General features: G+C 35.2%; 1 protein-coding gene, 1 non-coding gene and 1 pseudogene across 2 annotated transcripts; 2 read left to right on the forward strand and 1 right to left on the reverse strand.

Moving 5' to 3' along the window:
* Nucleotides 1–294: 294 nt before the first annotated feature.
* Nucleotides 295–2,396, forward strand: LOC113757759 (GDSL esterase/lipase At1g29670-like; the record flags this gene model as incomplete). Its single annotated transcript, XM_027300874.1, has 3 exons — nucleotides 295–540; nucleotides 1,293–1,533; nucleotides 2,182–2,396. Coding segments are annotated over 3 exons (702 nt in total), but the record flags the coding sequence as incomplete, so codon positions are not given.
* On the forward strand, nucleotides 2,393–8,202 carry LOC113757760 (annotated as a pseudogene).
* Nucleotides 8,203–13,601: 5,399 nt separating this feature from the next.
* LOC113757761 lies at nucleotides 13,602–13,708 on the reverse strand. Its single transcript, XR_003466480.1, has one exon. It is a non-coding gene; the product is annotated as a small nucleolar RNA R71 (small nucleolar RNA).
* Nucleotides 13,709–14,818: the final 1,110 nt, after the last annotated feature.

Raw genomic sequence — 14,818 nt, forward strand, 5'->3', positions numbered from 1 at the left:
GCATTCCATAAGGGACTTATCACCTAACTGAATATAGATTTGATAAGAGGGATTTTAGAAACTAGGTACGTTACCCAATGCCCCCTAATTAGTTCTTTGTTTTGTTGCTGGTATAGCTTGTATATTGAGTATTGATCTCTATCTGTCACATCTCAAGGAATTAAATGAGCTCTATTTGCCTACAAAATACATATATCATCTACATATAGTCATGTAAAACATAGCCCTTTTTTTGGGCAAGATATTTCTTCCTATTTGCTTAATCACAAACTAATTTTCTACAATTTTCCTTAGGGTGATCGCATCAGCTTCAACAAACAATTGCTAAATCATCAAAAAGTAGTTTCAAACATTGCTTCTTTACTTGGAAGCCAGGCTGCAGCAAACGAGTACCTTGGGAGATGTCTGTACACTGTTGTCATTGGGAGCAATGATTACATCAACAACTACTTAATGCCACAGATCTATCCTACGAGCAAATTATATACACCAGCTCAATACGCAGAAGTCTTGGTTCAACAATATTCTCAACAACTAATGGTTTGTGTTACCATTGGAGTTTCCATTTCCATCCTTCATTTTTCTCAGTGTGGTTAGCAATCGAATTTTTTTCCTTCGAAGATCTACTAAATCGAAAAAGAAAACTGTATAGAACTAGTTAAGTTTATAGAAAATTATGATATAACCCCAATATATCAATTAAACAATCAAAATGGCTTATAAAAGAATAAGGAATTATCTGATGACACTTTCAAACGCATTTAAATGAATATAATGACATAAGAGACATAGGAAGGTGCAATCATTGTAGTAATAAATATTGGGTTTGGGTTTTATCCCACCAATGTATGGGATAAAACCCAAGCCCATTAAATAAAACGATTGGTGGGATAAATTAAATTTGGATTGGTTCTAGATAACTCTTACAGGACGTTCTAACACAACATTACAAGGATAAAAATTCCCCTAATATCTGAGATTATAAATGCTGAATTATGAAGCCATCAAAGGTTGCTATGAGGTATCAATATCAAAAAATTCAAAATGACGTACATTTTAAGTTTGTACCACTAACGGCAACAACTTTAGATACTACCCTGTATAAAACCTCACTACTTTCTTTATGGTAAACTGAGTTATTAGTACAATCACTCTTACTTCTTTCGTGATTATGTCATCTGATAATTCCACTATGCCTACCATAGTTTGGCCTTATCAAGCACGGATTTCCTTGATTATTATTATTATTATTATTTGGTGAGTGAGATTAATTGTTGTTTCTTTCGTGCTAGACTTTGTATAACAATGGAGCAAGAAAAATAGCCCTATTTGGATTGGGTCCAATTGGTTGTACACCAGCTGAGATAAGCATATACCGGACCACTACATGTGTGGATTCAGTTAATGCTGCAGTTCAACTATTCAATGATAAGCTCAAATTTCTTGTGGATGACTTCAACAGACAACTCACAGATGCAAAGTTCATCTACATAAATATCACTAGCATTCAATCGGGAGATCCTGCAACCATTGGTAGGTTTTAACAAAACTTACGCATGTGCAGTTTTTTGCTTGGTCTTTGAATATCAGCATTTTCCCAATGACATATTAAACAAAAGAAATTGAAAAAGGAATGGGGAAGATAAGTTTGGGAAAATTTTATGCTGATCCTTATTTTCATGATGATACATCTAAAACTTGTCTACCTAGTTTCATGTGGATGAATGTTTTGCATTTTGGGGTCAATCAATCAAATATTATGTGGAAAGTTTGTAAATGACAACTGATATGATCTTTTGAGCTAGAATTACGAAGAACAGCAGTCCATCTATGTTTTAATAAATATAGTAATTACTTTACACTATTGTTCAGCATGAGACAAGTTACTGAAAATACAGACCTCTTCTATTATTTGTTAACATTTTAGGACTTTGAATGCGGCATATTAATTCGTATATAATAAGTAAACAAATTCTTTCTCAAAGCATGTACAAAATATTCTAAGAAATGTTATACTAAGAAATACACATATGGTATCACCTCAAGTATAAATAAATTTCTTTCAAAAATCAGTTTTGTTACTTTTTGCATGAAAAGAAGAAGAAGAGGAAGAAGAAACTAGGCATCTTACCATACAAAACTTAACCAATTGTAACTTTACACTGATTATGTTTCTCTTAGGGTTGCAAATTCTCAACCAACCATGCTGCAAAGTTTCAGAAACTGGTCTATGCAAACCTGGAGTCAGGCCATGCACCTTTAGAGCCATATACCTATTCTGGGATAGTTTCCATCCTACAGAGACTGTCAATGTGTTAACGGCAACAAGAGCATATAATGGTCTATTACCTACTGATGCCTATCCAATGGACATTCGTCAACTTGTTCAACAATGACGAAATGTATAAACTCTAATGTAATAAAATTCATAGCAAATGCAATAACCTACATGATGGTATGGAATTCCGATCATAAAGTTGTCCTAATATACAACACCATGACGTTAATGCTGTAGAGTTCATATACATATATTTGGAAAATTCACTATTAGTCTTGGACCAAATTAGTCCTTAATATTTCAGCTAAAAACATATAGTCTCCAAAGTATTCAATTTTGACCAAATCGATTGTTAGTCTTTTCGATCAAAACAAATGCAGTCCTTGTAGTATGTTAATTTGACCAAATTGATCCCTAACAAGAGTGCTGAACCTATGGATGTTAGTCCAAGAACAAGTTTTCAAAGTTTAAGTTGAATGATGTTTACTGCTAAATGTAAGCACAATTTTAAAAAATTGGAGAACAAATGTTTATTTTACATAGACTATCATTGACTTTAACTCTATTGTTATTATATTCCATATGCTGGCAGAGATTGGCCAACCTACTATATTCCATGTGCTATTGGAGATTGACCCTTCTAATCTTATGATCCTGACCTCGTCACTGAATTTGATGATCATGTAAAAATTGAGAATCAAAACTGCATTTTTCCCTTAAAAGAAAAAGGAAGAAAAAAAGAGTTGCACTCACAATGAGCAGGCGCAACTAATTAAATAAATTTCCAAGGTAGCTAAGCATTCAAATAACGATGGAGTTAAACTGTTTATCTAATTTCAGATAATTTTCTTCCGTCTATATAATGCTTCAATTTACATCTCGTCCGGAACTCCAGATAGACTCCTGGGAATCCGGAGATTTTGTCGGAGGGTAGTCCAAAACTAAAAAAAAAATTGCCTAACAACATGTAGAGTTTGTCCATTCTCATGTTTTTTAGTTGCTGCAACTATGCACAATTAAATCGACAACCACCATTTGGCACCATAACCTTGAATCTCTTCATCCTTCTCTTAGTCAGTTTTATATACATCTCTCTCCAGTTCCTATGTCTTTTAAAGTCTGTACATGTTTTCTGGTATTCATAGGTTTCATCATTTTCAACCCGCAAACAACTTTAGGTGCACAACAGATCCCTTGTTTCTTTAGCTTTGGGGACTCATTAGTTGATAATGGCAATAACAATAACCTTAATACAACTTCCAAGGGGGGGGGCCAATTACCGGCCCTACGGAATTGATTTTCCTGATGGGCCAACAGGCAGATTCACAAATGGAAGAACAATCATCGATATTGTTGGTATCCTCTCTTTCGTTATTCTAGATTTTTCTTTGGAATTATAAGTTTCCTTAAATTCATTTCTTCTGCACTTTTGGCTTTTATTCCTTATTTTTTTTGGTAATTTCTTTTGTTCTGCTTGGAGCAAGAAAGACCCTCTATCAATTAATTCTCAAAATTTATTGTTATTGAGGTTCTTTTTAACAATGATTAACCTGTTCTATTTATTCATTTTACATGACATGGTAACAAACCCATTTTTGATAATCTATTGCAGCTCAGCTCCTTGGATTCAATGATTTCATTCCACCATTTGCAACTGCAAGCAGTCAAGAAATCATCAAAGGCATAAATTATGGTTCAGGAGGAGCTGGAATTCGCGATGAGACTGGTAAACATCGGGTAATTTCTCCCACAACCTTGTAGTTGTGTGCTCCTTTTGTGCATCAACACTAGCATACTATTGTCATTGGATATTTTGGGGTTGAACTAAGGAAGCATATAAGAAAGGTACATACATGACCCAATTTAAAAGAAAAAAAGAATGAAAGATATGCACCACAAATTTCTATTTCTTCAAGCTACCCCCGACTTTACTACATAAAATCAATTAATCAAGAAAAATATTAAGTACAGCCATTGGACCCTATTTTTCATGCAGCAAGTCAATCCTGATAAAGAATGAAAGTTCGACCATATTCTTCATCTTCCCCCTAAACTTCTCACCTGAAGACACTTTAGCAAAAAGTCAGAAAATTTTCAGTTAGATGGATGGTTCAGACTACGTAATCTGATAGGATACAAGTTAATATTCTTCCCAGATAACCCTATTTGCTAATGGAATCAAATTATAAAAACCACCTAGTAGTTATTGTAGTTCAAACAGTTGAGGGAGATGATAAATGTGAGGGTACTAGAAATCTGCATCCTTGAACTGTAAAAGATTCGCGGTTCGGTTCCTAATTCACAAAGGGTTGTATTCAGGTGCCTTACACTACCATAGTTCATTCCTCTAATCGGTTGAAAACCAATGAGCTTCAACACTTATTTTTTTTGAAGAAAAATACTTCAGTAGCTGCAGACGAATAATAGTATCTGTATAAACAGTTGCAAATTAAGGGCGCCAAGGAAATTTGATTTCAAAATAAATAGAGACAATTCGTTAATAACCAATATGATAGGAAAATGTGTCATAATTTGATGCTATAAGGTATTAAATAGTAAAGCTAACGGATAGAGTGAAAGCTGGAAGTAATTGATCATACATCCCTTACCTGGCTGTCATCTTCTTTGAGTGCCACTTTCCAATTCCAAGGAGTACAGCCAATATTGCAAAAGTTTTTTGCCTCACGCAAATTAATGTTTGGAGTGCATTTCCGACAAACTTGCTGCCCTAGGTCACGTAACTGATCACACGCTAAACTATTTTAAAGTGACAACAGAGACGAATGAACAGGTAAAACCAACCATGCACGATAGGTATTAAGTTTTAATTGAGATGGAAAACTAAGTCAAGTAACTTGGTACTGCCAATCTGTGAGGGAAAAAACAAGAGAATATAGCGTTGTCTAGGTGCAATTAATGTTCAAAAGTATAACTAAAATTTCACAACAAGAGATTGTAGCTACTACACCAATTAATTACGCAGAGAATATAGTGTGGTTTAGGTTTAACTAACTGTGAGAATTGTAATTAAGCTGTTATGTGTGAAAATGGTCTATTAGTGTGACCCCATCTTATTTCAAGGATATCAAAAATGGATGTCATACATATTTGGAGTTAAAAGTCCTCAACAGACAGGACAACCCACACGGGTACCAGAGGATGAGCATTCCCATCAAGTTTTAGAAAATTACTTTTTTAAGCTTTAAAGCGTTTGAAATTTTTTAACGTTGTTTCCTATTTGTCTCCCCTCCCCCACCCCCACCACCATCCCCTTGAATTATATTTGCTCTCCACATTCATCCCTCTCCTGAAAGAAAAAAAAATTAATGGTTTATGATTATTACACTTCACGAGAGTGCTGGATCTATTTAAAGTTAAACTATCAATGCTAATCCAAATTAAATCTTTTTGACGTTTCTAAACTCTTTATGCTAAATTTTAGACTTGAAAGTGCATTTCAAAGAAAAAAAGGTGTGTTTTATTAAGGACATCCTTTTGGCTTAACTCTACTATTGCAACATATGATGTGTTGAAGGTTAACCCCTAAGCCAAGGGTGCTGGCTTGATCTGCCACCGACTTATCATACAAGAAATTAGGAGAACGAGTGGTCATACAACAGACCAAGTGAACCCTTTGTTCCATTTTCATCTTATCAAATTTTTGTTCATATTTTCCAGTTTTGTAGTCACTATTTGCAAAGGACTATTATTAACTAGCTCACTTTCCCAAATTCATGTCAGGGTGATAACCTCAGCTTCAACAAGCAAATGCTTAACCATCGAACAACAATTTCACGCATTGCTTCCTTGATTGGAAACGAGACCTCAGCAAGAAAGCACCTAAACAAATGTCTGTACAGTGTTATGATCGGTAGTAATGATTACATCAACAACTACTATTTGCCACAAAATTATAACTCAAGTAGCAAATATACACCAGATCAATATGCTGCAGCCTTGATTCAACAATATTTGCATCAACTAATGGTTCGTATTTCGATCAATATTTTGTTTGCGCTTAGTTGGCATTTTTTATAACACTTAAAATCATCTTTCCCCATACTTCAATGTAGTTTTGATGTTGTCCCTCAAGGATACATTTTATAATTTAACACCCTAGACTATTTGTCTCACTAATAAATCCAATTTCTCGTATGGTCTAGGATAGAGTGGTGACATATATGACACCACAAACGTTACAAAATATGATACGTCATAGTGTTTTTTTTTTTTTTTGTTTTTGTTTTTTGAGTCCTTTTAGAGCCTTAAGACTTCCTAGTTACTTGGTACTTGCAGAATAAAAAGTCAAGAAACATGTCTTACTATATGTTCCATGAGATTAAAAAAAATCGTGCATAATTTTTTCTCTAAATCAAATCAAAAGGTGATCATAATTTTCTATTTTTAATGTAATCATGATTTACAAAATCAACATCTATCATATTCAGAGAATTTTTAGCACGTAACTTTAGATTGAAATGAACTAGCTGTCGATTGTGTCCAGATAAATGAATTGTTCCTCTGCGTTTAATTCATTGTCAAACTATTTTGAGATAAATTTGTACATTTTTTTTAGTTTTCTTTTAATTTATGTGAACGTCACAGGAGCAATCAACAACCATGAAAATTTCAAGTGGAATTGCAACACCATTTGCCATAGTATTTTATTAGGTGGTTTTCCTCGTTTAATGCTGTTTAATGTTGAATTGTTGTGATATATTTTTGTAAAAGGTAATAACTGCTAGACAATTTTTTGCAGACTTTGTATAATTATGGAGCAAGAAAATTGGTCCTATTTGGATTGGGTCCTCTTGGTTGCATCCCAACTGAGATAAGTATGTTTCCCACACCAACATGCGTTGACTCAATTAATGATGCAGTTCAACTATTTAATGACAGACTTAAGCAACTTGTTGAAGACCTTAATACGAAGCTCAGCCAGGCAAAGTTAATTTACATCAATGTCTCTAGCATTCAATTTGGTGCTCCGGCAAGTATTGGTATGTATTATCTTAGCATTTACAGAAACCCAAATTTTTTTTTTGTTGTGTTTCAGTGCATTTTGCTTCTTTCCAATGACAAAAACAGCAACAAAACAATTTTCCAACAAAAAATAAAAGGAAGAAGAAGAAGATAAAATTAAGCTTGAGAAACTAAAAATAATGCCAATTCCTAAATGAGATATCATTGGCAATGTCATTTTCTCGTAGTGGTAACAAAAATTCTCTTTCCTAGCACCTCGTCTAGAGCAAAATTGCAAGAAGGTATTTAATATAGGAGCTTATCCAATCTAATTTTGCAAATATATAGTCCATGTGGCCCATCACTCCCATGCCTTTATTTTTCTACAATTATGGTTTTATTTTGCCAACATGTCAATTTTTTTTTACACTAATAAGTATGGATACATAATACATTACTTTCATAAAAATTTTTAATTTTTTTTCCTAACTCGGCATACATTTAATCTTGCAAGTTTGTGTCTACATATATATATATATATATATATATATAGTGTGTGTGTGTGTGTTTGAAACATTAATCTAGCAAATAATCCCACCACTACCCCTTGATTTTCAAACTAAGGTAGCATACTGGTACCATAACTTTTTCCTTAAGTCGGATAGGTAGATTTTGAAGTTCAAAAAACAAAAAGAATGTAAATTTTGCATTTTGATTATTATTGTAATTATTTTCTATCAGGATTGCAAATTTTCAATCAACCATGCTGCCAAGTTTCATCCACCACGGGTTTATGCATTCCTGGACAAAAACCATGCATTACTAGAGCTTTTAACTTGTTTTGGGATGATTTTCATCCTTGTGAAACTCTGAACCTGTACACTGCAGCAAGAGCATACAAGAAGTTGCTACCTTGGGATGCCTATCCAACGGACGTCAGCCACCTCGTTCTGGAATCATGATAATTAAGAGATTTTTCTCTTTTTTTTCTATTTGTTGAGACGTCTTCATTATCAAAATCCAGAAATTAAAAGACGTCCTTGGCCACTTAAACAATATTTCAAACATTCACTAACATAAGGTCTGAAATTGTAGGTTTCATAAATAACATGAAACGAGGTACCTTCAAATTCGCCCCTGAGGGGTAATTCGGCCGGTCATGTAATATTTTTTTAAGTCATTGCCCAGTATTCGGGTCCCATGGTTACTGTGCTCAGAGTGAGTTGGGGCACCCTCTCCCGGACTGCAGATAGATTAGTAGGGCCGAAAGTCTAAATACCCACTGTGTCGTAAAAAAAAAAAAAGGAGGAACCCTCAAATTCAAGAACCCATGGTCCGTATCCAATAAGCCACTCAAGAAGCATATTAAGCTTCTTAATTAGGGTAGAATTCAAAATTTTTATTAGTTTTTTTGTTTAATTTATTTAACAACATTAGTATTAGTCATTATTGTACCAATAAATGATGGTGCATGAAGAACATATAAAGACTGAAAAAATTTGCAATTATTGCTAAATGAAGGATCCATGACCGGGTCCACACCTACTTGTCCCGGATCCCTCTGCGGATCGCAGTTAGGGGCTGCTGTCTTGGATCTGCCAGTTGGATCCGACCCTCAGAGGAATGCATCCGTGCGCAGATCCTTATGGCATCCAAATACGATATTTGTTCATTTTAGAGTTTTTTCACCTGTTTTTGTATCCTTATTAGAGTAAAACTTTCTAACCTATAAATAGTCATATCCCTAGAACATCAATTATTAATTTATTATATCAAACCGTCTTACCAATTGTTGTGAGTTCTCTCATGTATTTATGAATCTTTAATTCATGTTTGAGATCCATTCATGTAAAGCTTCTCTTTTAGAGGGTGTTCGTGTAACTTTGTCGTCTTCTCACGCTTCGATACTACATCAATAAAGGACTAGGACAGAGTGACTTAGGAAATTGCCATGCCCCATAATTAGTTTCAACTTCACTAAAATGTCTCAATTTAAAGTTTAGAGACGAAAGTTGAAATGAGAGTATAGTTTAGAGATAGAGATCAAAATGTCTCACTACAAATTTTAGGGACCAAAATAAGAATCAGGATATATTTGAAAGGTGTAAAATAGAATTCACCTTTTCATTAGATAAATGTGCATGCAAGATGAAAACACAATTTTGATCACGTGTCTAAAAATTTTGAGCATTACTTAAGATACATACGTACATATATATTTACGAGGGGCATTTAACCCCTAAAAGGCTAAAGTATTGTCCTGGGTCCACTGCACCTCTTACTGTGAAAACTATACCAAGAGCCCGACAAAATGAGAATTTATCAGACTAGGAAAAATAATTTACCCTAACATGCTGACAAGGTTTCCTAAATAGAGCAAAATGCAAACAATATGATTCTGTTAAACAAAAATCGTTCAAGTTGCTAAACAACTTTCAAAAGAACGAAACTTATTACGGGTGAACCAATTCAAACTATTGCCTTGTCTTTATATGGAAATCAACGTGGATAACTATTTACTGCACCTTGTCTTGCACAATATCTGCAGTTTCTTCTTCCTGGATAGCTATTAAAGCTCATTTTTATTGCCACTTCACTAATTTCCAAAGAAATGCTTTTACTTTCTTCCTACAATCTGGTTTGCTATTTTATTCCTATTTTGGTTTATATTACTTCGTTTCTTCTTTTTTTTTTTTTAAGAAAAATAGCCTATTATTATTATTATAAGAGATTCAAAGTACATAGAGAGAAACACCACCCCCAGTCTGTGTGACCGATTAGACAAAGTTACCCTCTATATCAACCCCTACGGAAACTAGGACAACCCCACTTATCTAAAGTAATATCTCCTCTAATCATGCGGGGAAGGTCAAGGACGGAATCATAAACTACTGACTCCCCAGAATCAGCCTCAAGCTTAGCAAGTCTATCCGCAGGTTTATTCGCTTCTCGAAAATAATGTGATATCTCAATGTAGTGATGACTATACTGCACCAATTCTTGTAATTCCCGCTGCACCACCCACGGACACTTAGCTCTTCCCTGAATAATCTGGATAAGAACTAACGAGTCAGACTCCAAATGAAAATTTGCCAGCCCTCGAGCTATTCCTAACCGCACCCTATGGAGTAGCGCTTTGACTTCCGCTTGTAAACCAGTCATCTCCCCAAAGTAACAGGAGAATGCTAACAGGACCCTCCCATCACTATCCCTGAATAGACCTCCCCCTCCACTCCTCCCAGGGTTGCCTCTTGAGTATCCATCTAAATTTAACTTCACGATTGCTTGCACCGGACATTTCCATCTAACCTGCACCACATTCACAACACTTCCCAACCCAACTACTGCATCAAAGAAACTAGGCCACGATGAACAAGGAATACTAATTTCCTGGAACTGAACGCCGAACCTCTCTCGAAACTCAATAAAAACTCGGTCACAAACTTATTTCACAGTCAACAGCTTCTCTTAAAAAACAAACTTATTTCTCGCTTTCCATAAGTTCCAACAAATCAGTGAGGGCAGAAGTCGAAATAATAACTTAATATAGGGGCCTCTACCAGATTTTAGCCACCAACTAATCACCTCATGCCTTATCGTAAAAGCTTCACCAAACCCGCCAACCGACACTTCAAAGAAACTCTAGACCTGTCTAGCAACCTCACCAATACAAAAAATATGGTTAATAGTCTCTTGAGAAGGGTCCCGACAGCAAAAACACCGAGACGGGCCTACTATACCAAATTTATGCAATACACCCATAACCGGTATTGATAAGAGTTTATTTTACGTATTTTTAAGTGCATTTTATTAGTTAATTTTGAGTTGATTATTTAGTTTTATAAATAAAATAAAGAGGTTTTTGGTAAAATTATATATTTTTGGTAAAAGTGGATAATATTGCATTTCTATTGATTTTAATGGTAAAAACTTCATTTTTATGCAGGAATGATGATTCAATCACCAAAGGATGTCAAATGAGGTAAAAAATAGAGATTTTGTGATGAATTCAAGTGGCAACAAGAAGAATGAAGTGAAAAACGTTCAAGTGAGGAAATGCAATACAAGTCAGTTTTGACACTCTTCAGTATTTTGACCATATCTGGAGCTACACTTATCGGATTGAGGTGATCTTTATACCATTTTAAAGCTAAGAAAGAGACCTACAATTCGTATGAAGACATCGAAATCCATTTCTGCCATCTTCATGGGCAAAACGTTGGAATACAGAAGCTGCATTCTGTGGTCGGAAGTTAAAACAGAGGTTTGAACAGGTGACAGTATTTCGATCATATCTCAGGCTACAATGCTCCGATTTGGATGATTCTTGAAGCATTGGAAAGCTAACTCAAAGGACTACAACTTTTGTGTTTTGCACAAAAGCTAGTTTGGCCTTTATCATGGAGAAAATCGCAGTTAAAATAAGGCCAGAGTGAAAACGCGAGTAGAAAAAACGCGAGTTTATACCGCGTTTTGTGTAGGCGCGTTTTATAGCCGAAATTCTGCAATTTGACTCAGTCAATTCTCTTGTGTGCATACCACTTTCCAGCTATAAGATGCAAGGGAATTCGGTGCACATGCTTCTGCAATAAAAGAGAAGACCAAATGAGTGTGGACAAAAGGAAACATCATATCTTTGACTTCTTTTTACAAAATCTGAGTGGAGGAAATTATGAAGTGAGAGGAATGGAATTTCTACCACCTTTTATGCAGAAATACAGGGGAGAAGCCTGGATGACCAGATGTAGCTAGTTTTCCTTCTTGCAACAAGTTTTCTCTCTAGTTAAGAGTTCTTAGATAAGCATTTAGAGTTTTCACTTGTAATCATATTGTGCAAGAACATAGCAGGAATTGGAGAGCTTCACCTTCAATTGGCTAAGCTTTCTTTTATCTTTCTTATACTTGTACTTTATGATGTTTTGCAGTAATAAACTTGTGAATTTGATTGTTAAATCATTCATGAGTAGCTAAACTCCTTCATCTAGGGAGTAGATGAAACTTATGGCTAAATAATACTAATTGAATGTGATTTACACTTGTTATATCTTGAGTTAACTTGTCTACTTGTGTAGCTGTGATTTCTTGTTATTGATTGATCACCAATAGCATGTTTATAGTGTTATTATTCAATGAGAATTGGTAATAACAATTGAAACACATGAGTAGTGCTTGAGTTGTATGTTCATGAAAATAGAGATACACTTAGGTGGATTATTGAGCATTTCATGAAATAAAACGGAGTAGTAGTAGTATTTCACCATGAAAATAGGGAAATCTATATTGCTCTAAGCCATTTCATCATGAAAATGAGACTTGGTAATCTTGGAAATAAATCTCTGGTTAAGCAAGAATAATAGCAAGAAGTAAATCCATTCATTTGTGTAGTTTATGCCATAAGTGGAATCTACATCCCTAGAATCTTCATTAAGTGAAATTTCTCTATTTGCATTCAGCATTTGTTAAACTAGATTTGTATATCAGATTTGTAGATTACAGCATTAGACTTTCTCTGCTCAAAAAATTAATTGTAAGTCTAAATAATAGAGAGAACAGGGGCTTAGTAATTGTTTAAATTGCTCCTCGTGGGATCGACCCGATACGCATCTTGTACTAAAATTGCGACCTGTATACTTGCAGTCCAACGGGTGTAAAATCGGAATTAAACTTGCACTTAAAGTGAAAACCCGTCAAGTTTTTGGCGCCGTTGCCGGGGAGCGGCAATATTAGGGCCTAGTCATCTCTATTAATTTAGACATTTTCATTGTTTTTATCCAAGTTGTTGAATTAAAACTACAAAAATTTCTCTTATTTTTATTTGTAGCGCATGCACCGATCAAATAGAGAAGTTGGACATTTTGATCCTGAAATTGAAAGAACATTGCGGAGACAAAGGAGGAATACACTGCATCAAGAGGAACAAGAGGTTTGGCAGCCAATAGAAGATATCTTGATAGAATTACCATTTGAAGAAGAAATGGCTGAAAATGACCTAAATAGGCGAGTTCTGCGAGATTTTACTATACCGGGAACACAAGGTTCACAAACGAGCATAGCAAGGCCTGCGGTAAATGCTAACAACTTTGAGATTAAACCATCACTTATCCAAATGGTTCAACAATCTCAATTTGGAGGTAATGCAGTAGAAGATCCTAATACACACTTAGCTACATTCTTGGAAATTTGTGATACAATTAAAATGAATGGAGTTAGTGATGATGCTATAAGGCTAAGATTGTTCCCATTTTCATTAAGAGATAAGGCCAAACTTTGGCTACACTCTCATGCTCCCAATACTTTCACTGGATGGGATGAATTATCAAGAGCATTCTTAAATAAGTATTTTCCACCAGGTAAGACTGCTAAGCTTAGAATGGATATCACTAGTTTTAGCCAATTGGAAGGTGAATCATTATATGAGGCATGGGAAAGGTTTAGAGATTTGCTTCGGAAATGTCCACATCATGGACTGCCGGAGTGGTTAATCATACAAACCTTTTATAATGGTTTATCTTTCTCCACTAAAACTATTATTGATGCAGCTGCAGGTGGAGCTTTAATGGGAAAAACACCCCAAGAAGCTCATAATTTGATAGAAGAAATGGCAGCAAATAACTATCAATGGGCCAATGAGAGAGGTAATACAAGACGTCACGCAGGTATGATAGAAATGGACACTCTCAATATGCTGAGTGTTCAAATGAATAATGTGATGAAATTGCTAAGTAGACAAGGTCCAAGTTCATCTAATGCACATGTAGCATGCTGTTCTGTATGTGGAGGTGAACATGATACTAATGAGTGTGTCGATTCTGAACAGGTACAATTCGTCAATAATTACAATCGTAATGCTCAAAATAACCCCTATTCGAATACTTACAATCCGGGATGGAGAAATCATCCAAACTTCGGATGGAAGGATCAAGGAAATCAACAAAGGCCAACCAATCCGCCGGGATTTCAACCAAGGCAACCACAGGCTGAAACTAAACCAAGTTGGGAGATCGCGGTGGAAAAACTTGCTAAGGTGACTTCGGACAGATTTGAACGAGTAGAAGGGAGACTGGATCAACTCACTACAATGTACAGGAATGTAGAGGTCCAAATTGGTCAAATTGCTAGTTCTTTGAATAATCGAAATCAAGGAGAATTACCTAGCAAAACAGAGGTCAATCCTAAGGAGCAGGTGCAAGCCATTACTCTTCGTAGTGGTAGACAATTAGAAGATCCTCCAGTGAAGGAAGTTGAGAAAGATGAGAATGAAAAACAAGAAGAAAAGCAGAGGAACCAAGAGGCGATTGTGGAGGAAAATAGGCGGGAGAATTCAAGAGAAAAGCAACCATCATCTTCCACTACCATTCCAATACCCCCTGCGGTTCCATTTCCACAAAGATTAAAGCAAAATAAGTTTGATAAAGATTTTGAAAAATTTGTTAAACTTTTCAAACAATTGCACATTAACATTCCTTTTGCCGATGCTATTTTGCAGATTCCATCTTATGCTAAATTTCTCAAGGAAATCATGACTAGAAAAAGAAAGTTGGAAGACTGCGAAACAATAGCATTAACGGAGGAATGTAG

The sequence above is a fragment of the Coffea eugenioides genome, unplaced genomic scaffold (assembly GCF_003713205.1).
Source record: "Coffea eugenioides isolate CCC68of unplaced genomic scaffold, Ceug_1.0 ScVebR1_3285;HRSCAF=4473, whole genome shotgun sequence".
In the NCBI taxonomy this organism is placed as follows: Eukaryota; Viridiplantae; Streptophyta; class Magnoliopsida; order Gentianales; family Rubiaceae; genus Coffea; species Coffea eugenioides.